Here is a 27,143-nt window from a genome sequence, read left to right on the forward strand (position 1 = left end):
CCACTCTAATGTTCCACTAATATACCTTTATTCTTCTTGGAACCAACAGGAAATGATGCAGTTGTAAGTTGCTCGGTGGTAACTGTGATGGTATTTTCTATCCCAGGGATAGTTGAATCCAATGAACCAGAATCAGTCAGCACCTTATCACGTTTACGCTGCTGTCGTTTCTCTCTGTGACTAATTTTAGTTTCCCAGGCTCCTGACATAGCCCCAGAAAAAAAATGTTATTCAGCAAGGGGAAAACAAAAAAGTTGTAGGTTTTTTTTTGGGGGGGGGGGGGGAATAGGATGGGGCACACAAAATATCATGATAAATTTATATATTAAGCTAAAAACCAAGAGTGCCGATTATATTTTTTATCCTAAGGATTTATTCTAATCTCATTAATTATGTTGTTTTCAGCAACAAACTGCTATTTTTTATTCTAGTAATTTTTATCAAATCTCTCATCTATGGTTTAGAAAAAGTGAGAGACAATAAATCATCTTGTATATCTTTTTATCTCGCTGGGTAGAAGTTATAGAAGAGTGTTATAATCTCTAATAAATGGGTTTATTAGGTGAAGGTAATAAATGGCTTACTCAAGTAGTTTGTACGCTGCCTTTCAGGTATGATATATTTAAGAACAATGGGGAAAAAAACCAAACCATATTTCTAGGAAACAAAGACAAGATAAATGGCTTTTCAACTGCTCAAAATATTGACCTTAAATTTTATGGCAGTTTCCTTCAGGAAAAGCACTACTGGATTCTTAAATACTTTAGATAACGAAGTGTTTCCTAACAATGTCACAGATCTGTATATTAAAATCTACAGTAAATAAAAAGAAGAGCTAGATAAAAGATTAAATGAAACAAATGCAGCTTTTATATAATACACCTTGGTTAAAAAAAAAGGATTAAAATTCTCTACAGTCCTTTCCTTTGCTCAAGTACCTTCATCAACTTCCTTTCCATCATGGCGTGAACTGTTTTGCACTGCTTTAGCATCTGACTTTGATTTCTTCTTATTTTTCTTTGACTGAAAGTAAAATAGAATGTTACTTAATATTTCATTATGTCTTTTGAAAAGGTAGGAGTCAGTAAACTACATAATGAAATGTACGATGCTGACAACTTAAAAAATTTAATAGGTTTAATTTAAAGAACTTAACATTAAATGGCAATAATAATTTGAGGTTACCATTTATTGCATGGTTACTATGTGCTAAGTACACTCATTTTCTTATTTATTCCTTTAAAACACTCACTGGAAAAGGTATTAGAGATATTAAATAGGCTGTACTGGGTCATATTAAGTTAGTAAATTAAGTCATAATTAAAAACTAAGTCTGTCTGGCTCCAAAGTCTGTGCTCTTAGACATCATGCTATTCTAACTTACATCATAAATAAGGTACTGTAATATGGTGTTTTCAGAGCAATAAAATTAAAACCTATAGTCAGTGTTCAGAAGAAAAATGATGTACTGATTATTGGTTTTTAGAATGCATAAAGTAGATTATTGATATATCCTAAATATAACAAATTAACGAGTCAATTGTACAAAGTAGGTAATATTTTGTTAGTTTCAAAGCAATGTAAAAATACCTACGATTTGTATATAGTAGATGTTTAATAATTCAATAAGATAAAATACCTACACACAAATACATAGTACAAACATTTTAGAATGGTCTTCCAATTCCCTTCTGCTAATTATCATTTTCTCCTTTCAAAAGCTTGCTAAAGTTTGGTCAGTTAGCTCAGTTGGTTAGAACATAGCCTTTTAACACCCAGGTCACAGGTTTGGATCCCCGTATTGGCCAGCCATGCCAAAAAAAAAAAAAAAAAAAAAAAAAAGCTTGCTAAAAACTCCATAAAGCCATAATTTCTATATTTAGATAAGTGCTTCCAGAAGGGAATTAACATCCATAAAATACGGTGTTTTTATTTGTACTTTGTGTTCGCTCATTTAGCTATACTGAGATTGGCTATGTATGTATTATTGTGCACTACATACATTAAGTTTACAACTAAATAAGAGATTTTATCTTAATTATACGCCTTTTGTATGAGTAAGCTGTAAATGACAGTTTGAATAAGCAATAAATGATAGCTAACTATTCCTATCAATAAACAACTTGCAAATATTCTCAAGTGGTATGATCCCTTAAAGATGATTAAAAATTGTCTTTGACTAGGGAGTACATAAAAAACTATGTTTGAAAGTCATTTTACTGTCCTTTTAATTGATTTGCATTCATTTGTTTCTTTGCATGTTATCATCATCATCATCAACATGTATCATGTTTAATATCCTGTTTTATTAAATCTACCAAACCAGGCTCATAACTTTTTAAAAACTGAGATATGCACATACTATAATATTCACCCTTTTAAAGTGCAAATTTAGCAGTTTTTAGTATATCTGAAGTTGCACAACTATCACTATTATTTTCTTTATCCCAAAAAAGAAACTCTATAACTATTAGCAGTTATTCCCCACTCCTCTGTTCCCCCTGCCAACCACTACTCTACGTTCTGTCTCTGTCTCTATCATATCTACTCTTAAGATAACACATTGAACATTTCTCAATTATAGTTAGAGCATGGATAGCAAACTTTTTCTGTAAAAGACCAAATAGTAAATATTTTAGGCTTTGCAGATCACATAGTTTTGCTGCAACCATACAACTCTGTCCCTGTAGCATGAAAGTAGCCATATACAATATATAAACAAATGGGTGTGACTATGTTCCAATAGATTTTATTCACAAAAACAGGCATCTGGCTGAGCCGGGGATGAGGGGACAGAGTTTGCTATCCCTGGTCTAGAACAGTACTGTCCAATAGAAGTATAACGCAAACCACTATATCATTTAAAATTTTCTATTAGACACATTTTAAAAAGTTAAAATGTGACATTAATTTTAATAACATTTAATACAGTATGTCTAAAATACTACCATTTCAACATGTAATCAATACAAAAAAGCCTATTAATAAGATAGTATGAAAAAGAAGATAAATTAAGTCTTTGAAATCTGGTGTTTATTCTACATTTAACAGCAATTGCAATTTGGACTAGTCACATTTCAAGTGCTCAAAATCCACATGTGGCAAGGGTCTGCCATATTGGACAGTATAAACCTACAGGAACTAACTAAAGTAGGTACCCCCACTTTACAGATAAGCAAATTGAGGCCATAATGAGATTATATAAAGTGTCTAAGGTCATAGGGTTATCAGTGGTAAAAACCAGGACTAAAGTCCAATTTTGACTCCAGAGCCTGCCCTCACAAAAACTCTGCGATTCTGTCTCCCTACATTTAACTCCAAATACAAATTTAATCATGTATTAGCTATGTGGCTTTGAATTAAATCATTCTAAGCCCTTTTCTCCAACTGTTGCATGGGACAAAAAATTCCTACTAATCTCACATAAGGTTCTCTTAAGAATTTTTTTTTTTAAAGTGTAAATAATTTGCTCAAATTCATAGAACTTAAAATATCAAAAATTTTTGAGCTGGTTATAAAACATACAAAAATGACTTCTATAATTGAGCTTCTCCTCCTTCACCTTTAACTTAACATGAATGAATATTTCTAATATTAGATAATATCAAAAAAATAAGTGATACCACTTATCAGAGCGGCAAAAGGTACAAGGTGGCAGCAAAAGTATATCTACTCAAATGGCTAACTGCCCAAATAGCAAATTTTGCTTTTTTAAAGAACTGGAAGAACTGGAAAGAATAAAGGACCAGTAGTGCCCAATTCATGCTTAAAAGAACAGTTTAAGGAGTACAATCTAATATTTGTATAGTATCAAAACTATCATAAGAGGGATACTGTACAAATGTTAAGTGATATTATATTTTGCAAATAGCTATTTATACAAAGTAAGTAGACAGGTTCTGAATGTAATCATTATTCAATTTATTAATTCTCTATTCTGGAAAGTACTGGTCCCTAAAAATTTGGTGAACTGACAGCTTTAATATTTATAGGCCTATAAACATCTAAAGACTTTGCTGGTTATGCCAGGAGTGATAAAGGAAATGGAGTACGAAAAAGAGAAATGCTGAGTATTTTCTACATGTTAGAAATGGCTACTATGATGCTCTGATCTGCAGACTAGTGGCTGATGTATAAGGTTTTCCACTAACTCATGGCAAAAACCATCCTACTTTCTGAGATTTTTGTTCTTTTTACTTCCATTGTGTGAAAATTCCTTTCATTTTTGTAACTGTAATAGCGTTTTTTAAAAGGTACTTGACAAAATTAAATTTGTTAGTGGAATTTATTTGAAGAACTTTTAGCAAATGCCATTTTAAAAGTCTGACAACCATTTCTTTAGAGTTAATTTCATCCACTTGCAGCCCCCCAAAATACAGCAAATCCCTATTCTATGCTGTTCCACATTTTGGCACTATTTATTTTTCTCACATCTCAAATACAAACACAAGTTGGGCATGGTTAAATGAGAAATATGGATGGTCCAAGGGGCACAGTTACATTTCTCTACTTTGTCCATACTAGCAGTTCTAAATCTTAGTAACACTGAGACACAATATCAGAATGAAATTGTGGAAAAAGTCACAAATAAATCTTTTTAAAAGTATAAAAGTTTGCAATTGACCGCCCCCCTTTGGGAACTGGATTCAAAGTTATTCCACTACACACTCTTCTGATATTTTCCTGAACAGAAGAAGTAGGAGTAGATTGCAGGTTCAGGGAAGTGCTTACAATCAGCACTTTATCCTATCTCCTCTTTTTTTTTTTTTTTTCTCACAGCACTTACCAACTGATATTAGAGAATATGCTTTGTTTTTTCCCCTGCTTAGCTTCACCAGAGTAGGGACTCTTGTTTTATCAACCATAGTATTCCTAGTGCCTAAAATAGTACCTTGCACATAGAAGCTATCCAATTATTACATGGTTAATCAATGAAAGAGCCTAAAAATAGACTGCATTACATATAGCCCTATCTACTAACACTCACTCCATCTCCCCATTCAAATAAAATCTCTGAGCTATTATATTTGTATACTTGATCCATCATTCAAGCCATTAAATTATTTAAATATGTCTGATGTGGGCTCATAAGACATGGCACACTGCATAAGCAGCATGGCTATCAACTCACAATCTTAAAAAATTTACAGGAAACCATTCTTAAGAACTCCTTTTATTTATCTAGCCCTGAACCCTTTCCCAGATATGGTTCTCACATATCTAACAGACCTATTAATTACACTTTGAGATCCCAATCTCACCTCAATCTTAGCATGTTTAAAAGCAAATTCACCATTTCACTGTTTCAATCCCCTCTTGCCATTTTCTGTCTGATACAACCATCGTATGGTAGAAAAATGATGGACTGGGGTGGAGGTCCTGGTTCTGATCTCAGATCTGCTATTTGTTTGGAGTCCAAGGGCAGAAATGAGGCTTCCCTGGTAAGATATCCTGTCTTTTACAGAAAATGGTTTTGTTTACCTTAAAGGGAATCTTGAAAACTAATTCCTTGGGTGGGAATCCAAGAAATCACAATGCTAAGAACTCCTTTTATTTATCTAGCCTGTGGCACATGGGAGCCCAAAAGGTCAAGAGTCCAAGACCTAGAGAATGAGACCATATCAAAACACTCCAGATAATGAAACATTTTAATGAATCAAAGACTACAATAAGAGTTTAAAACAGGTGTTCAGCAAAAAAAGGGCCAAATAGCAAATAATTTAGGCTTTGCAAACCTCTTGCAACTACCCAACTCAGCTGTTGTAGTGAAAAAGCAGCCATAGACAACAGATAAATTATCAGTGTAGCTGTGTTCCAACAAAACTTTATTTACAAAAACAGGCAGAGGGCCAGATATGCTATCGTTTGTCAACCCGGTTTTAAACTAAACTTTAAATATATTCTAAGATGTATTATGGAAGGTAAAGCACAAATGTATATAAGCTCTCTGGGCATGCAGTATTCTGTTTTGCTAAGAGCTGCTCTAGCTTATACTTGTTTAAATGTATGCTGTCTCAGAATTATTTTGTTTTTGGCCTTCTAGAAACCAATCATTCCTAGAGCAGCAATTCTCAAACTTCTTGGTCAAAGGACACTCTTTTAAGACTCTTGAGGATGTCGAAGAACCTGTTTATATGGGTTATATCTACCACATAATAAATTTAAACTAAGAAATTATTTAGATATATTAATTTACTTCAAAATAATCATAATAAACTAGTTACATATTATATAACTTTACCTATATATATACAAACTATTTTTTCTAAAACAGAAAACATTTTTGTGAGAAGAGTGGCATACATTTCGCAAATATCTTTAATAGCTGGATTCACATATCTGCTTCTGCATTCAATTTACTGTAACACATTTTGATTGAAGCACGTAAAGAAAATCCGGCTATATACACATAGATATGTAACTGGGAAAGGGAGGAATATTTTAATAGTTTTTTCAAATAATTGTGGGTATTCTTCCTCGATCTTACACCAGAGATTAGTGGTTGCCAGGGATTGAGGATAAATGGAGAAGGAAAACGGGAGAGTGACTTCTAATGGGCATGAGACTTCTTTTTGAGGTAAGGAGAATATTCTAAGATTAGATTGTGGTGACAGCTGTACAACTCAATAAATATACTAAAATTGCATACTTAAAACAAGTGAATTTTATGATATATCTCAGAAGAAAGCTGTTTAAAAAAAGAAAAAAAAAAAAAAAAAAAAAAACCAAAAAAACCCAGTGTGGTTGAAGCTTAGAGAGGGTAAGAAGTAGAAGATGAGACTGGAGCCACAGGCAGGGCTTTTAGGTCATGTTCAAGATTATGGAGTATTTTCTAAGTGCTGTGGGAAGACATGAAGGGTTTTACATAGAGAAAAGGGAAAATATTACACCGCAATTTGACAAGCAGTAGTTTCTTAGAAGTTGTTACAACGTGGAATCTGAAACTGCATCAATGAACTTTCCATACTCTACTACAGTCACGCATCGCTCAACAATGAGGATAAGTTCTGAGTAATGAAATGCACCATTAGGTGATTGTCACCGTGCGAACATCACAGAATGTACTTACACAAACCTAGATGGTATAGCCTACTACACACATAGGCTATATGGTATAGCCATTATAATCTTGTGGGACCACCATTGTATCCATGGTCTGTCATTGACTGAAACATCATTATACAGCACAGGATTGTACATTAAAATGCTCTGGTCTATCCTACACTTGGATACTCTCAAGTGAAACTAGCATTTTTTTTTTTTTTTTTTTAATGTGAAAGGATGGCAGTAAAAAATACAATTACTGATAGTTTGGTGCCACTGCCTTCATTCATGCTAAGGAGCCAGCAGTTTTACCCATTACTGCTTTTGCACCATTACTGTAAGCATCAACACAGTGAAAAAGGCAAATAACGTTTTAATTATTATGAAAATAGTTTCATCTTCAGGGACACATCGAAAGGGTCCCTGGGGCTCCCTTCCCAGGGGTTCAACAACCACACTTTGAGAACTGTTGCCTTACAGCAATTGAAGGAGCATTTCTTACTGCTATGTGACCTTGGGCAATTCACTAAACGCTTTTTACTGAGCCATATTAAGAAAATGATAATATCCCCCAGAGTTATTCATCAGGATTAAGAGATGTGAAAATATTTTGTACGTTGTGCAGCATCATAAAAATATAAGACCTTATTAATACCTATAATGAATGATATGATTTCCGTGGATACCACTGACTTCAGCCTGAACAACCCGATAGTGACCAAATTATACATTTTTCTGCTGTTGTTTCTCTTACTAGCAATCTTTATACTTCTACCTTAATTCAGACCCTTACAATCAAACACAGACACAAAACTGATTTGTTAATCATGATACTGCCAGCTGAACATATCTAAGTTTTTATCATATCCCTACCCTACCCTGACAAGTTAAACTTGTTTAGAGCTTTACCTTGCATATGTCTAGATATGACCTTTTGTTTCATCTGAATAATGTCTGATTGTGTTCACCTGTTTCTCTCGCCCTCTAAAATTGGCCTCCCCACTTCTATCTACTCAAATATCATCTCCATCTTTAGCATCCAATTAAGTCCATCTTTTCTGGCTATCCAAGTAGGATAACTTTTCTCCTTTGAATACCTGGCACTTAATGTCTTCTGTTACTAGATATCTTCTCTTTGCTTACTTTTCCTTAACTAGACTGTAATCTCTCTGAGGGTAAGTACATCTTACATTTCTCTTTATTCCTTTTAGCATCTATTAGCACAACATTCAGCCTGTTTAATGGTCCTATGTGCATTCTACCAGAGACTAGCATCAAGGAAGCACTGACCTTAATATCCAAATAAAGACCTAGAAAACTGTGGTAGTTTCACCTGCTTTGCAGACGTAAGATCTATAGCTCTTGTCATATACTGTTTCTAGAGAAAGTTTTATCTATAAGGCTTACTCAAGTGACAGGGTGAGGTAGTCAACATCACACCTTAGAGTGAAATTACTCTATAGGCAAAAATTGTACTTCTCTAAGTACCCAAGATGTGGCTCTGGGAGGAAAACAAATATATGATAATGTATATTAAGGTGCACAATAGATCTAAGATATATTTCTTCATAAAGAAAGATAGTAAGAAATCTAAAAAAACACCACCAATTTAAAACATACACAGTGCAACAGTATAAAAAAATTAACTGAAATGAGAGTGACTTGGACTGAAAAAAAAGCAGATGAACCAAGATAAAAGCATCTTGACCATTCAAGATGCAGAATGGTCAAAACAAAACAAAAAAACACTAGCCATGAGTTGTAGCACTTATTATTATTCAAAAAGTCAAATCAAATAGGCAACAAACAAAGGTAGAAGCTTTATACTGAAAAAGCAACAGCAACTGAAAGGCTGTACTGTCAAGTGGTAAAAAGAGCATGGGCTTCGGCATCAGAATAAGATGGGTTCAAATCCTAGTTCAGAAACTGAATGAAATTAATGAAATCACAAAATCCCTCTAGGCTTTGTAGCCATTATCTGTAAAATGGGGCTATTATAACTGCCTGGAAGAGTTTTTAAGAGGATTAGAAATAATATAGGGCAGTAAAAAATATAGACTTTGAAGTCAGATGTGTACTTCTTATAGCTCAGGTAACTTAAGCCTCAGGTTTCTCATTTGTAAGATAGGTATAATATCACCTCCTTAGAGCTCTTGTGAGGATAAACATCTATAAATTATTTTTATAATCTCTATAAAGTCTTAGAAGTACACCTAGTAAGTGCTCAATAAGTTGTCCTTACAGGGTATGTGAATATACTTATACATACACACATACCCCACCTTGCACAGTGTCTGCCATATTACACTTAATAAATGTCAACTATTATAATTATTTCCTACCATAAGAAATTTCAGAATGATGATAAACTTTAAACTGTCTAAATATGATCAATCAATCAAAGCTTGATGGTAGTTCGTTAATTATTCCAACTGCAAATTTTTCAGGATTATTTAGGGAGTAGAAGCAAGATCAAGTATAAAATGCCCACTAATACAAAGCACAGGAACAAGGAAATACTAGGTGGGAGACCCCATTAAGCACATCAGCTATTCATTCTGTAAACTCACAATCCATGAATTAAATGCTTATTTGTTAATGCAAGTCATTTACAATTTACTTTTCTGCCAAAGGCAAAGTAAGATATAAATTTAATTCCTTTGCGAAACTATCCTTCATTTCAAGCCATTCTACCTGCAGGTGTATTGGCTCTAGACCAATTTCACTGGGTTACAGAGAGGCGGGGGAAACTGATCTGATCAGTTCTCCGAACAAATTTGAAACTGCAAGCATTAAGAAACTGTAGCAACCATTTCATACCACTATTCCATAGGGCTGGAGCTGCTGTACCCTGATTCCTAGAAACCACTTACCTACCTGCGAGTGTTTTTCTTTTGTTTTTCCTGAAAAGGGGTTATGCATGTATAGGGTAAAAAAAAAAAAGGGGGGGGGGGTAATTCAATGCACAAAAAGGAATTCAATGAAAGGTCTCTCTCTTACAGTAGAGGGCATCACTGTTAAGAGTTTGTTTATTTTGCCTACTTCCAAACTAGATTGAGTCAAGTAAAAATGGGTCAGTTTGTAATACCAGCAACTGGAAAATTAATAAAATCCCAGGACGTACTATTTATGGGGTATAGCAGACCGTCTTATTTGGAAAACTCCACTTCCAAAGTGCACATCCAAACCTTTAAATAATGATCTGAGTACAGAACATTTTATTTTGCTAAATGAAGTCAAACTGTGTCTAATAAGTATGTCTCCATCACAACAGAAATCTTTCTTAACACTTAACATCGCTGGACAATTTTGCTAAACTTTTTATGCTAGAGGAGCATTCCTAGTAACAAAGGTAACACATTTCTGTTTTTGAATGAGAAGAATGTTATATATCTGAAACCTTACTCATACAAAAGATGTTCTAGTCATGAATAAATTCTTTTGGCATAATGAATATCTAACAATGCCACAGAAATATTAAAAATACTTGGTGACACATCCTTCTTTTAAAAAACAAAAACCAAACTTTCACTACCCATCCACTATGATTAATTCAGATTTTCAGAGTTTTCCTTAAATGGAGGGTATATATAGAATCTTGTGAAAAAGAAAAGCATCATTTTTATACATCACTCTCTTTATAAAGAAGCCTGCATATAATTTCATATACTCCCGAACTTACTTTTTCATTTTTCTTATCTGTCTCAGGTGGCTGCCTTGCTGTTGTACTTTGAGGAGTTCGGACAACTTCATCCTCAGCCACTTCAACAGTCCGTCCATTTGGCTGCACAGGAAACAAAAAAGTATCATGTTATCAAACTAATTAGCAGATCAAAACAAAGACTTATACTCAGGAAACAATATACACTACAATTAATTTCTAACCCATGACCCAAACTTAAAAAGTGTTTGTACAGCAATGCTATCTAAGACTTGATGGATTACTGTCCCTGGCAACAGAGTTTTGTAATGTAAACATAATGAACTTATTAACAAAATTCTGTACATAATTTTCTGATCTCACCCATGTACCAAGTCCCTCTAACAAAAATAGTGGAATGGAGGCAGTAAGAAGGAAAGCTAAACTGTATTTGCACTTTTACCATCAATTAACTCTGTAATCTCAGAACATTTCACTCATAGTCTTTGAGCCTTATTTGTACATCTATGAAACTGTAAGTTTGATCTATTCAAAAGTCAGCAAGTTTTCTGTAAAGGGCCAGATAGAAAATATTTTAGTGGGCTGGCTGGCTAGCTCAGCTGGTTAAAGCACGGTGCGGCTAACACCAAGATCCAGGGTTCAATCTCTGGAACCAGCCAGACACCAAAAAAAAAAAAAAAAAAGAAAGAAATGAAAAAATCTAAACTCTTTTATGACTCATAAAGTCACAGAAGAAGAAAAAAATATTTTAAGCTTTGTAGGCCATGTACTCTCTGTTGCAACAACATAACTTTTCCATTGTAGCACAAAAGCAGCCACAGATGATACACAAACAAAATGAATGTTAGATGATCTTTAATGTTCCCCCTAATTCTATAATTTAATGGTTCTACTGTTCTGGGATTAAGAAACTTTGGCAACAGGTGTTAATGAGTAGAATTAAGTCTGTGATTCCCAAATCTGGCTTTTAATCAAAATCATTTTTTTTTTCTTTTTAACTAAACATGTCTGAGTCCATCACCAAAAATGTATATAGAGTAGTTTGAAGAATGGGGCCCAATATCTGTATATTGACTTTTTTTTTTTATCCTACCACTGCTTTTTACTTGTGCATTCCTTTCAAATCCAACACAATAAAGTTAGTAAATCAATATACAGTTTCAATGGCTTTATTTCCAGGTCTTGCAGAAGAGTCCTCTACCAGACTGTCTACTCATTATAGCAGAGCTAAGTGAAATAGTCAAAGTTTTTATAATTTGGCTACCTGCATTTGTTAAAAATGAACAGCGATATGTGGTTGGAAAGAGACCATTTATATTCTCAAACCCAATGTTTAGGATTTCCAAAGATTTGTGGCAGAAAATCAAAACAAAAGCTGTCTTTTAGCTGATTAAATTCCTAATTAATCCAAACTTAATCTTATAGATCTTAAGCAACTTGTTAAAGTTAGACAGCTAATACCAAAACCAGGTTTCCTGACTCTTGATTTTCTTTCTTCTGTACTGTTTTGCCACTTTAATGTTGCCTCTTCTAATCTCCCTTTCTGTGTGTATACGTATACGGTGAGGGGAAGGGGGAGAGAAAGTACATGAAGAAAGGTAAGAAACCTCAGAAAGGAATGGGGGACTTAAGGCCATTTCTACATAATGAATGTAAAACTTTGTTTAATTCTACATTCCAATATCACCATCTTACTTACTTGCCTATTCTCATATGCTATTTCCTATTATCCTTTCTAGCCAAACTTACCTTTTCTGATTTCCTGTGATTAGCCTCACCTTTCTATGCAAGCCTTGTACCACCAACTGAACAATCGTGCAGCTCCAATTCCACACACCACTCTGAGTCATTTTAGTTTATTTATTAAATGCTAAAATGTGAGAATTAAGTGGTCAAAAACTGTCTTAAAAACTTACCAGAAAGTTTAATGCCATTTATTCAAGACCAACTGCAAACACTGTTGTTATAGCTTCCAAAATGAAAGATGAAACCATTTTTCCTTTCAAACAAATAGAGTCTAAAGTTCTCCATCAATAATAGGCAGACTTTCATAGACTGGGGAACACTGTTTCTATTTCATAGGCTCTGAAATGATCAACAAGCCAAAGGAACTCACTAGCCCCCCATCTGTGCCAATATCAGTTCCTTCTTTGAAATGTCAACCTATGTAATGGCTATAAGTGCAGTTGTTTTCTGTGGCCTGTGCAGACCTCCCAATTTTCCACTAACTTTTGGGATTTATACAGTTCTCATCACTACTGGGATTCTAGAAGTCATCAACAACTCTCCACACACACCTGATACCATGAAACAATAAGCTGCCTATCCCAAGAGTAAAACCAACAGAATTCTTGGGTAGCAAGAAAAAAAGGATACACTACAGTGGCTCTCTTATCAAGCAGCAGCACAACTATGTCCTTTTATTCTGCCACTAGCTGGTCAAGAAGGCCGTGTCCTAGAAAATCATTAACCATATTTAAATTAGCAAATCCCTAAATGGGAACATATTATACAGATCTGCTCACATGAAAAATAACTAACTGCAAACCAACATTTCAAATCCAGTGTCTGCCCCTGTAATGGTCATCATGGGTCTTACATGAAAGTAATGTTTTTCCTGATCATGGAGCTTTGGTATAGTTATGTTGCTTACGACAGGGATAGGTTCTGAGAAATGTGTCGTTAAGTGATTTTGTTATTGTGTGAATATAATAGAGTACACTTACACAAACCTAGATGGTATAACCTACTGCTCCTAGGCTATAAACCCATATAGCTTATTACTATACTGAATACTGTAGGCAACTGTAACACAACATATGTTTCCTAAACATATCTAAACAGAAAAGGTAATGCTTTGTTTGCCCTACAACATCACTAGGGGATAGGAATTTTTCAGCTCCATTAAAACCTTATGGGACTGTTGTATATGCAGTCCATCGTTGATCAAAATGTGGTTATGGGGCCAACCCCGTGGCGCACTAGGGAGAGTGCAGCGCTGGGAGCGCAGCAGTGCTCCCGCCACGGGTTCGGATCCTACATAAGGATGGCTGGTGCGCTCACTGGCTGAGTGCGGTGCAGCCGGTCACAAATAGACAAAAAAAAAAAAAAAAAAGTGGTTATGTAGCATATGACTGAATATGGTGGATTAACAATTACATGGGCTTCTCATTGTACCCCCAGTTTAATACTCCCCAGAGAACTCTGAGGTATTCCCCTCTAGGGTCTATCAAAGTTAATTTCATATATAGCATAACAATCCATATATATATATATTTTTTTGTCTTTTTCGTGACCAGCACTCAGCCAGTGAGTGCACCGGCCATTCCTATATAGGATCCGAACCCGCGGCGGGAGCGTCGCCGCGCTCCCAGCGCCGCACTCTCCCCAGTGCGCCACGGGCTCGGCCTGAACAATCCATATTTTAAGTTGGACCAAAGATGTTCAAATTTGGTAAAAATCAGTAACGGAAAAATGACGTAATCATTTAATTTATATGGATAAACTACTTGTGGGCATCGCCATTTCTACCTTACTGTTATACCCCCCCCACTCCAACCTCCACACCGATCCTTTTTTCAAATGCATGCATGAAAGAACCGTGTGTGTTTGCAGGGGTTGTAGTAAACCAGAATGAGGATACCTAGCTGACAATCAGGAGAATGAAATGAAAGAGGGGGCCACATAGCAGGAGAGCAAGACCTTATTTCATGACTCCTGATTTCACGGAAATAAAACTGTTCATGTTAGACAATCTTCAATTTATTAATTCCATACATGTTTATTAAGTACTTAAGTACCAGGCACCGGGCTGGGGACTGTGGGAACAAGGACATATGAAAGGAATCTGCCCTCAAGTTTGGAATAAGAAGGTATGCTTAATAAAAGACTTCTACTTCATTTGAGTAGGCTTTACTTACTAAACTGATCGTAAATTGCAAAAGAATCTATATCTGAGGTAAGTATATATAAAATTTAACATATAACTTCTAAAATGAAACCATTTAGGGCTGAGCCCGTGGCGCACTCGGTAGCGTGCTGCGCTAGCAGCGCGGCGACGCTCCCGCCGCCGCGGGTTCAGATCCTATATAAGGATGATCGGTGCACTCCCTGGCTGAGCGCCGGTCACCGAAAAAAAAAAAAAAAAAAAAAAATGAAACCATTTAAATCCCTATTTTCACTTGGTTATATAAGTCATTTCTAGCCACAAAATGTAAAGATTATGACTTCAAATTACTTGGAAAATTCTTAGGTTTAGAAACTAGAAGGGCAGTCCACCAACTACTAAAAGTGAAATATGAAAGACCACCGACTTTAGAGTTGAACAAACCTGGAATTAAGGCCCAATTTCTATATTTAATCACTGTGATTTTAAGCATTTTCCTTGACTAAACCCTCATCATTTGTAATTAGGAGAGAAATATGTGCTAGTCTTACAGGTTTCTCATTAGAATTATACCAAATGAAAGAAAATGTGAAAGCATACTTGCTCAGAAAGTTTCTTCCCTTCCAATAACCTTTCCTCTCCAAAGCTATAACAGCCCATACCCTCTATCTACATGTTTAAGCATTCAGGTCATTTTTCATACTAACAAGCTCAAAATAAATGTTAAGTCCTGGTGGTCAAAAGGGTCTGGACATGCATCCATCAGGCCCAATGCTCTGGAAAACAATTCTTTTGGGAAGTTAGTAGATTATAAATGATAAGTAAATATATCCTCTCAGAGTCTAAAACTAGAGTCCAGGGTCCAGGCTTGCTCTAGAGGCAGTAATGTTATCTTTTTTTTTTTAAATAAATGCTTTCAGTTTTATAATTTTCTAAGAAAATTACATAATATTCACTCAAGTCTTCATTCACTCAACACTCAGTAAGCAAACACAGTAGAGTAATATGTAGAACATTTAAAACCTGAAACAAAGACAAATAAGGCACAATCCCTGCCCTCAAGAAGCTGAGAACCTAGCAAAGGGAAACAGGTATACAACAGCACATACTAAAATACGAGACAAAAGGTATACTTCCCCTCCCCCTCTCTTAAAGGAAAGCATGGATTTTGAAGGCAAGCTGAGAGACCAGGGTTAAAATCCCAAATGTGTGTCATCCTAGACAAGTTACTACTTCACTGGAGTCTCAATTTTCTTAGCTGAAAGTTATACTGAGCATACAGGAGGCATAAGTACATATATTACATCCATCATGAAAAAGAAAAGGAAAGACATTACAGGAATTCAGACGAGGCATCATCTTTAGCTGATAGGCTAGATTACAAGATAACCTAGTGCCAAGCACCTGCTAGATGCTTTACATGCATTATCTTATTTAATGGACAAGATCTAGTCTTGGTCAATTTCTTTGTTAAGAGTTCAGATACAAATTCAACATAGAACAATTTTTTGTCAGTTTGTTTAAAAGCACAAACTATGTTTTTTCCCCTGCTAAATGTTGTGTGCATATCAACTACTTAAACTAAACATATACATAAGCTATATACATCAACTACAGCTTCAGACACAGTAATTTACCTTATTTTTAAATTCACCCCCAATTTACAACTCGTAATAACTGAGAGAACAATCTTTGCAAATATGACCTAGAATTCAAATTTGCAAAAACCTTGCTATATACCCTGAGATACTTATTTCATTTAGTGGTAAAGATCCTTGTGCTTTCTACACAGCTAGCCTAAAATTCAATTCTTCAGGGATTCCAAACTATTTCCTTGCTGATTGCGTCAGGGATGCTCAAGGCTACTTTTATGGGATGGGCAGATGACAATTCCTGTCACATGGCCAAATTATGCTAAAGATGGTTTCTGAAAAACTAAATACAAGCACTGGTTTTCAAGGTTTTATACCTAATGAGTACTGAAATAAGGACTACAGGTGACACAGCAGACACAAATCCATGCACTTATTTCTTGGATCCTGATGAATGCCTTCTGGAAGCCTGGCATTCTGTGGAACTGTTTGAAAACTACTAGCATAGCTGAAGATAAAACAGACTAAAGTTTAAAACTTGTCAAATAACACCAATTCCTCACTTAGATGTCTTGATTTTGCTTGAATAATAATTTTAAAATATTTTCAAGGCTTTCACAATCTTGACTAGTATGCTCATCAATTATGCCAAAGCACAACAAAAATCAGTGTTCACAGGGTTTACTGCTGTTCTTGGTATCTAAGATAAATACATCTATTAAAGGTCTTTTATGCTAGGCCTCTGTCAGAATTAAAAAAAAAAAAAAAAAAAAAGATAAAGTCCTGCCAAATAACCATACAAATGAAGCCAAAATTCTGGAGCTTTTGCAAAGGTCATTATAATTTTTAGCAGAAACTTCTAACTCTAAAAATAAATTTTAAAAGCAATAAAGAAAGTTGTAACTCACTGGGAAAATTGGATTTGTTCTCTGAATGCAATTTAATATCCTGAGACATGCCATTGAAACCAGAGTGGTATAGTGGAAATAAGAGGGAGTTCTTAGACTTGAAATTAGGATATTGTTTTGCTCTATGACCTTGAATAAGTCACTCAATCTCACTGAATTTCAAGATTTCTTTTCTGTAAAATCAGGAATATCTGTTTTACCTGTCACTTGGAGTTTTTGATCAAATGATTACTCTTTTAAGAATTAAAACTTAGAAGGATAATGACTTGAAGGTAAAAAGAAAACCTTACAGGTGACAAGTGACATAATTTAGTTTTAATATTACCAGCAAAACCACTATCTAAGAATAAAAATCACAATTCTATTGAGACTATACTAAAAGACAAATTTATTTAGCTCAATAACAGATTATCCAATTAAACCATGAAATGCCATTTTAGCCACTTCATTTAGCATTTAGTTCAACAAATAATTAGAGATGGCCCCCAACTTATGATGGTTCGACCTACAATTTTTCAACTTTATGACAGTGCTAAAGCAATATACATTCACTAGAAATCATACCTTGAGTACTCATACAACCATTCTGTTTTTCACTTTCAGTACAGTACTCAGTAAATTGCATGAGATATTTGACACTTCATTATAAAATAGGACTTGTGTTAATGATTTTGCTCAACTGTAGGCTAATGTAAGTGTCCTGAGCAGCACATTTAAGGTAGATCAAGCTAAGCTATGATGTTTGGTAGGTAAAGTGTATTAAATGCATTTTCAACTTACTATACTTTCTTCTTGCAATGGGTTTATTGGGACATAACTCCATTGTAAGTTGAGGAGCATTCTTAGCAAAGGCTCTTATCTGCCAAACACTGTTTGCCAATCTAGTTACAATCTGGCTTACAATCTAGTGGGGAGAGACCCCAAAAAAGTAAATGGAATAGTAAATAATTTACAAACTATGATAACTGTTATGAAGGAAACATATAAAAAGCTGAGACAGAGGGCCGGCCCCGTGGCTCACTCGGTAGAGTGCGGGGCTGGGAGCGCCGAGGCCGTGGGTTCGGATCCTATATAGGGATGGCTGGTGCGCTCACGGGCTGAGCGCGGTGTGGGCGACACCAAGCCAAGGGTTCCGATCACAAAAAAAAAAAGAAAAAAAGAAAAAAAGCTGAGACAGAAAACAGAAGGGGATGCCTATTTCAAATAGGGTGGTCAGGAAAAAATATTCTGGGAAGGTGAGTTTTAAGGTGAGACCTAAAAGTTGATGAGAATGGGCGGGGGGGGGGGGGGGGGGGGGGGCGGGATTGTTCCAGACTTGTTAATAACAGCTCATGTAGAGGCACTGGGTTGTGAAAGAGTTTGAAGAACTGAAAAAAGATCAGTGTATCTGGAAGCAGCAAATGAGAAAAAACTAACTCAAAATCATCTTAGAAAGAAAAGCAGGTGCTGGGCCATGTAGGCCACAGAGAGATGTTTAGATTTTAAATGCCAAAACTACTGAAGTATTGGTTTTAGGCAAAAATGGTGATTTGTTTTTAAAAAGACATCGCAGCAGGGCGCCGAGAAAGGATTAATAGGCAGTCAAGGGACGGTTTTTGCTGCAATTCAGATGAGCTAAGGTGACAGTAGAAATAGTCAGTTTGAATATACATTTTGGAGATACAATTGACAGTCCTTTGTGGATGGACTGGATATGAGGTAAGGAAGTGAGGAAGATATGAGCAAGTGAGGAAAAGGTCAGAATCAAGAATGATTCTTAGATTTTTGGCTCGAATAACTGAATGAACGGTAAAGTATTTTTACCACTTACAGAAATGGGGAAAACTGGGAGACAGCAGAGAATTATGTGTTCTGTTTTGGAGATGTTAAAGTTTGAGATAAATGTCAGACTTCCAATTAGAGAAATCAAGTAAGTAAACACCTAGACAGTAGGTTCTGGCATTGAGAGGAACGGTCCAGATACAAGTATAGACTACTATACAGTTGATCCCCATTATTAATGGAATCTGCACTGGTTAATTTGCCTTCTCACTAAAATTTATTTGTAAATCCAAAATCAATACTCGAGCTGCTTACACAGTCATTTGTGGAAATGACCGTAACTCTGCCTTCTTATGTCACCTCTCATAATTGTAAACAAGTGTCCTTCTGAGGTCTATTTGGTGCCACACTTTTTGCATTTTTGTGCTTTTTGCTGGTGATTTCACTGCTTAAAATGGCCCCCAGCCAAAGTGCTGAAGTGCTATGTAGTGCTCCTAAGTGTAAGAAGGCTGTGATGTACCCTACAGAGAAAATATGCATGAATTCTAGTGCTGTTGGCCATGAGTTCAATGCTAATGAATCAACTATATTAAATAAGGTGTCTTTAAATAGAAACACACATAAAACAAGGCTACGTATTGATTGATCGGTGTAAATATTGTGACCAGAGGCTTGTAGGAACCTAACCTTGCATTTTCCCTAGGAGCACTAGTTCAGTACTCACTAACTCAATTTTTACAGCTCCTAGTTCAGTACTTGTTAATTCAATGTTTGCAGCAACTTTACAGAACTACTGCAAATAATGAAAATTAACTACATCGATCCGTTCCATTACTGTCTATAAAGTACCTTTTATGGGTAACCAACCACTAACAGTGTGTTCTATGCTGCTAATATGGATAATGAGCACTCAGATACTTGCTGAATGACTATTAGAAGCACATGAAATGGTGATATCAGACCATTCTGATCTAAAAATATGGCCACTGCATAATTTCCATTACATATAGAACACTATGCTAGGTACTACAAGGAACATATAACTCTAACTGGGGAGCTAGGAAAGGATTTACAGGTGAAGCAACATCACAGCTGGGCCTTGAAGGATAGGTTGAAATTGATAGAGATGGAAAGAAAGGCCTTTTAATAGAAGAAAATAATATTAACAAAGAGTCACAAAAATCTAGCTAAGAATTATTTCCTGTCTTAGAGGTAATGGTGAGAGACAAACCTAAGGCAGGGTTAGATCATGAAGAGGCTTAAGTGCCATATCACAGACAGTGGATTTTATTCAATAGGTGATGGGGAAACTACTGAAAAGATATGAACGTGAAAGTCACATGATCAGGATTGAGCTTCAGAAGATTCAACTGGCATGAGTGGGTAGAAAAGACTGACAACAAAGAGACTGGACGCAGGAAAACCAGTTAGGATGTTTTAGAACAGTCTAAGCAAAAGGTAATAAAAATCCTAAGTAGGGCAGTGGCAGCGAAACTGGAATGAAAGTAATGACTACAAAAGACATTGCATACCATTAGAATAATTTATTGGCTGTAGAAGGATGGACCTTACAAAATTATAGCCAGACGAGGCAAATAGCCACCTTCCACTATAAAAATAAAAAGGTGGCTCATATAGCTGTTTACCAGGTATGAAGAATAGGCATTAGTATAAATACTTCAGTGGGACATCTCACTATATTATGCATTCAATAATTATTTTTTGAGCGCCAAGCACTGTGCAAGAATATACAGCAGCAAACAAGCCAAAACATTACTCTTTATTCATTGAGCTCAGAGATATTGGTAATTACACTACGGCAAATCTTATGAAAATTCCCACACTAATATACAAATAACTTGTTTACTAAAATGAATTTTCCTTGAAGATGATCCTGATTATGTTCTTCCAGTTGAAATTCAAAGCAATAATTGTTAAAGAACAGTTATCTGAGATCTCACATCCATCTAAATTATTATTCAGATTAAAAGTGAAGTGAAGGGCCGAGCCCGTGGTGCACTCCGGAGAGCGCGGAGCTGGGAGCGCGGCGACGCTCCCGCCGTGGGTTCGGATCCTATATAGGAATGGCCGGTGCACTCACTGGCTGAGTGCCGGTCACGAAAAAGACAAAAAAAAAAAAAAAGTGAAGTGAAAAAATGTTTACTTTGTGAGTACCTACTTAATATCCACATTGAACTATGTGTCATGGAAAATACATGTAAGAACAATGATTTCCAAAATGTCAAAAACTAAGCCCCGTGAAGTGCCTCCTCTCTCACTTATAATAGGAAACAAACTGCAATTCATACCTTAAAAAATTTTATTAGGGAATAAGAACCAAAGTTGAAATAAATATAAACTTAAAAAAAGCTAAATACCACCTACTCTACAAATAAAAATAAGCTATTAGAAACAAAATTTGAAAATGGGAGTTGTAAAATTTGCAATAATTTAAGAGAAAACTAAAAATAATGGGTTAAAAAGATGAAAGGAAAATTATATTTAAGTAAAATGTCCTAAAGAAATATGGCATGTCCTTTCAAGTTGTCTGTAGTAGTTTATATCACTGAATCCACTTGTATCAGACTAAATATATTCTAAAATGTGTATCGGAATGATACAGAAATGAAGAAATGGACTATAAGATTAACCATGGCTCCATTTAGAGATCTTAATACTATAGATCTTACAGCCCCACTCCACAGAGTGATTTTCAAACTAACAGGCAAGGATTTACCAAAATGGCTTGGTAAAAATGCAAATTCCCTGGACGCAGAGTTCCAGAGATTTTGAATTTATAAGATCTGTGGTGGAGCTCAGGAATCTACAAATTTTAACAGCATTCAAAGTGACTCTATTGCAAGTAGTGCGGAATAATACTTTGAGGAATCCTGCAGTATTTTAACTCAGCTACGATCTTAATTTGTAAACCAAACAAGCTAAACAGAGCAAGTTTAAATGCCTTACTCAAGTTTAGAATTCCCCATTCTTGACAGGCTGACAAAGTAAAGTTTTCTCCAACCCTGGGACTTTGCTGTTTCTCATGCATCTCCTACTATCTTGCTCCTACCCACTTTCAAACCCAACTTTTGTGATAAGACCTTTCATGCCCACCTGGGCCCACACTGGGGTTGTATTGTTAATTTTTTGAGTATGCCTTTTTCCACAACTGGAATAAAAAGCTCCCTAGGGATAAACTGAGCTTTTACTTTTGTATCCCCTTCCCAATGAGACCTAAGAATATTGTATTCCTTTTTACTGCCTTCAGTTTGTAACAGTATCTTGCTTTTCTCCAAGTAAAATACTTAACAGAGTAAAAGGCATATGAGTACTAAATAAATAGCAGCTAACACTTCTCAGCCCCGTAAAGCAGCATTTTTCTAACTGTGGGTCATGCCTCAATGTGAAACCAATTTAGTAGTCACACATAACATTAAACAAACAGAACAGTTTCATGTATGTATTGTAATGTAAAATATATTTCTTACTGTGGGTTGCACTCACAGCTTGAAAGCCAAAATTTTGTAAATGTTGATTAAGCTAAACTACTCCAATACATCTTCAACATTTGGTAGGCAAAAATACTTTCTCACTCAATTAACATTCACCCATCCAATCAGTCTCCCCATTTCCCACTCCTCAAAGCTAAGACTAGGTTTTTTGAGTTTTTTTTATTCATTCCCCCCTTCCTTAACTCAAACAAAAAGGAGAAGGAAGTAAATACTACGTATAATGAGCATTTTTCACAGTATAAGCATTCACTGGAGTCTGTGTTTCATCTTTGGATGAGTCATCTGAGTGTTAGGATGCACTTCAGATGGGCTCTTGGAGCACCTGTCTCTCTACTCAAAGTCCATCTGAAATTCTAGGCATCCCAAATAGAGCTTTGAAATTTTCACAACCTGCTTCATCCATATGGACTTAGGCTTCATGTATGTGTCCCCCCCCCCCCCCCCAAGATCACCTTCTTTCCTTACCTCAGAGCCAGGTTTTGTTTTTGTTTTTTTTTCCCACCATAACATGCCTTTCCAGTAATCCTTAATGCTCTGTACAAATTTTTAAATTACATGTGTTCCAAAACAGTTCTTTTTCTCTTTTCCTAACTTGGTATTCATATTGACAAAGTTGTGCCCTTTTCTAGGTTTTGTATGTACCTTGCACCTTCTTAATCACCAGGCAAAACATGAATGATTATACAGGCCTAGTAAGGCACTAACTGTGACCTGTCACGTCTCTAATACAGCCTTCTTTTTTGTACTATTACTAACAACACTCTTATTAGTTTGAACTCAAACTCCACTTAACTCCAATAACTTTCCTAAATCCCTCAAATGCAATTAGTCTCTCACCCTCCAAACTTCATTAACACTCTCTTCACACCTCTCTAACACCTGTCAGTCTACACAAAGTTATAATTATTTACAACTCTGTCTCCTAACTTCTATGTGCATACCTCGAACCGTCCACCAAACATCAGAATGCACTTCACATAGTAGAGCTTTGGTACTGGTTTAATGAATTGTACTGAAAAGGTGAAGAGCTTAATTTAGTGGATATAGAAACAGGTTAGGAACTGTTTCTAATTCTGCATACCCTCCTTATTCTCAATTATAAAGCATTTTTAAAATGTACAAAACTATGAAAAACACAATGGGAGAAACATGGGGAAATGGCAATAAAGAACGTAGAAGTAAAACATAAAGCCATGATAAAACGGATATGATGCCCTCTGTACTTCCACATGTGGTCCAGTAAATCGGTGCTTGAATCCCTCTCTCAGCCATCACCATTCTGCCCTGTCATCCCCTTTCACTCTATTTCAAAAACCTCCCTCATCACGGGGTATACAACAGAACACTTCGCTGAACAGGCCTTAGCTCTTTTTCATAGGACCGTATACCCCAAAGTATATCAAGTAACCGTCGACTTCCTCTTGCCTTGCTCCTGTTCTGGCCACCTTCACCAGAACAAGAGTGGGCAACCATTTCCCTTTAACAGTCCCAACTAAAATGGAAGCGCGTCTAGACCTGGACACCTTTAATCTTCTGTAAGCCCCAGGGTTTTTAGGTCACTGTATTTCCTCCACTGGCCACCGTCTCAATGTGACTTGAGATAGACATCTGTCTTCCAGGCGCAGTCTTTCCACAACTTCCTAACACCGCCTTAGGGTCCCATTACCCTCCACACGCAGCCTACCCTGTAGGCCTCAAGGAAGGTTGACATGTTCTCGAAGATGACTTGACCTCTGGGCACTTTTATTTAAACGTACTCTCAGACCTTCTAACTTCCTTCCTCGAAACTGGTCTTCGGCACCAGTCCTATACTTCCTGAGTTTCCCCCATTCCCCAAGTAACATGTCCACCTATCACCTCCTCCACTTTGGGAGATCTGCGTCTCTGCTCTCCACTAACCTCACTCTTTTCCCTTCCCGGCTGGGACTCGGCCTCCTCTAGGTCGAGGGTCTCCCCGCCGGCCCACCGCACCGGCCGCTCGCCCCTACTCTACCGCCGCTCCTCTCCTACTCACTTTGGGTTTCTCCGGCAGCTTCTTACGGTTCTTCCTTTTCTGCTCCTCGCTTCTGAGATTCTTCAGCAGGGCTAGGTCGTCAGGGGCCGGGGCCGGCACGGCCGCCGCTTCCTCCCGCTTGCGGGGCGGGCTCCTCCGTTTTTTGCGGGCGCCGGCGCAAGCCGCGGCCCAGCCGTAGACCAGCAGGAAGAGCAGCAGCAGCCCGAGCGCGCCCGTGCCCACCAGGATCACCCAGCCCGGGTACCGCTTCGGCTCCAGCCCCAGGTCGAGGCCCAGCTCCGTACGCAGAAAGCCTAGGCCGACCGAGAGCATTTCCCTCAGCCGGGCCGAGCCCTCCTCGGCCTGCTGGGCCAGCTCGTCCTGCCAGCTCCGTGCAGCCATCTTCCCTCCCGTCAGAGGGACTCGCAGGATGACGCTGGGGCGCAGACACGCCGTGGAATAGTCAAGGGAAGCGAGGAAGGACCGGGCCGGGCAGCTTCAGGCCGAGTGCATCGCGGCCGCCCCACGCGCCGGAGCCGGGGATCGGCCGCTGTCACCGCGGGGAGGGCCGAGGGGGCTCCCAGGTTCCCCCTAATCAGCCTCACTCCGCCGCCACCAGCAGGAGGGGGGAGAGGGAGGGGGCGATGCGAGGGGGAGTGCCTCCAGTGGCGGCCGCTAAGCGGCGTCTGGGCGCCAGCGGCGGACCCCGCCGTCCTCCTTCGGCGGAACAATGGCGGCTCCGGCTGCGATCCACGGCGCGCGCCCCGACGGCCGGGATTACGTGCGCGCCCGTGGGCGGGGCGTGGGTGTCACGTGGGCGCGGGCGGGGCCGGTTGGGGCGAAGGCGCAGCTGTTGGGGTTCGCGGTGACCCTTTCGGGCTTGGTGGAGACACGCTGCCCGGAGACGGGAAGCTGGGAGGGGTTAACTGGAGGAAGCCTCGGCGGGATGGCTGGTGGCGCGGAGCTAGGAGACGTGGCGCTCTGAATGAATCAGGGGAGGGGCTCTCGTGGAAGGTGGGGTGTGAGGTGGTGGGAGGGTCAAGAGCAAGGAACCGGGTCACGGGGTCTAGGTCAAAGTCGCCCTAGCAGCGGTAGGGTTTTCATTCTTTTTTCTGGGGTTGCATGGTGGGGGTGGGGGAAGCGGCTTTTTCTTCCTGGGGTCATCGATCGGCTAGGTGTTTCCAGAGTGGGCTCAGCGGAGTCTGAAGCCGGGCACTCTTAATCCAAGGCCTAGGTTCAATTCGCAAATTGGGCATTTCTCCTCAGGGCCAACTAACGTTGCATGCCTGCCATTTGCCAGCCTGTCTAGAGCGCGTTCGCGTGGTTTCGTTGCTCATTCACTCTTGCTGTCACTGTTGTTGGTCCCCGGAATTCAAAAGTTGGATAGCCCGTGGGCGGTACTGTTCTTTTCCTATTAATTTAATAAGAAATAAGAGAACTTAGCTTAAACACATTATATTGTGTTTACACGTAGGGGTAGCTTCCTCGTTGCGTTTTATTTTAAGCTTTTATACAACACCGGAAGAAAAGTTTCAAAAAATCCTGTTTTTATACGCTGTGTTGACGGCCTCTGCGACAGGGCCTTAGAAGGAACCTAATTGCCTTTTCAGGTTTCAGTTATAAAGAAAATGTTTGGGGGCTACCTTAGGGTAATTTCATTTTGCTGTAAGGAAACTATTTTATCTTAAACGATAATTAGCATTATAAGCAAGTGTCTTAAGTGGACTAAATACAAGCTTTCTTAATACAACGGGGGTAATATTAATAAGCACCAAATGCCAAAAGTGTATTCAGGAGTATTTTGACCTACTTTGCTACAGTGTTGAAATGCATGTTGTGATTAATGGGTGGAAGGGGGTTTTGTAAATAATAAATAATAAAAATAAACTACCAGTCCTGCTAAGTTTTATATAGACATATAATTAAAGACTGTAAATTATAAGGCCGAAAACTTAGAAGATGTCTTTGGGATCTGCTTTAACACAAAATTTTCAAATTCCATTCATATTTTTGGTAAGATTTTAATCTTACACATATTGTTGTGGGGCGAATGCTCGGAGGAATCGAAGACTGGCGCCAGTGTTGTAGTTTTATAGCTATTTTAGTGTTGCAGCTCTTTGTTCAGTGTTAAAGCGGCTCTTTTTGCTTGCAAGCAAGGAGAGCACTGAGGAGCAAGAACTCCTAAACTGGTGTCTCCCAGAACAAAGGAAAAGACCCCCTTATATAGCCTAAATTCCCACCCTTTCCCCTCCCAGGTTCTCATTCAGGTCCTCTTATGTAAATGAGGGATACTGTCCTGCTAATTTGGATTGGCTGATTGTGGGACACAGTCCTTGGTCACTTCAGGAGCCTAATTTGCCTCTGGCCCCTGGGGGGTGTGAAAGTGCTGTTATCTCATAGAAGGTGGGCTCAGGAAGCAAGCAGGCTAAATCGCAGGGGCCAGAGTTTGCAGTGGAGGATAGAGTTTCTAGAACAGTTTCTCAAGTGGAAAAGGGGAAAGCTTAACAATTAGAAAATGCTTAGGGTTCTCTGCAACAACATGTTTTGGTTCCAGAGACATGAGGGGTCATGATTTTCCTAAGAAATTCCACTGACCATTCTAAATTAACACCTGTGGATTTATGAATTAAACTATTACAATAATAGTAGTGGGGTTTGCCAATCCCTTTAGCAGTTTAGCAAGTACTGATTCAGTTTCTTAGTTTTTTCTGTGACTGTACTTTAATCTTAAAAATAGAAAACAAAAGAAAATACGTTTACTGTATTTGGTAATACAGATATACTCA

The 27,143-nt window shown here is 37.7% G+C and overlaps 1 protein-coding gene across 6 annotated transcripts in view; it reads right to left on the reverse strand.

Annotated features, from left to right (window-relative positions):
* The window catches only part of MTDH (metadherin), a 51,057-nt gene extending 25,916 nt beyond the window's left edge, over positions 1–25,141 (reverse strand). For all 6 annotated transcript variants that reach the window (XM_063079756.1, XM_063079754.1, XM_063079752.1 and 3 more), the window contains exons 1-4: positions 24,379–25,141; positions 10,727–10,828; positions 939–1,023; positions 26–202 (exon numbers count right to left, since the gene is read on the reverse strand). In XM_063079756.1, coding sequence (XP_062935826.1) covers positions 26–202; positions 939–1,023; positions 10,727–10,828; positions 24,379–24,759 — 745 coding nt within the window. In that variant the 5' untranslated portion in view covers positions 24,760–25,141. The remainder of the gene's footprint in view (positions 1–25; positions 203–938; positions 1,024–10,726; positions 10,829–24,378) is intronic.
* Positions 25,142–27,143: the final 2,002 nt, after the last annotated feature.

This window comes from Cynocephalus volans, chromosome 15 (assembly GCF_027409185.1).
Source record: "Cynocephalus volans isolate mCynVol1 chromosome 15, mCynVol1.pri, whole genome shotgun sequence".
NCBI classification, from domain to species: domain Eukaryota; kingdom Metazoa; phylum Chordata; class Mammalia; order Dermoptera; family Cynocephalidae; genus Cynocephalus; species Cynocephalus volans.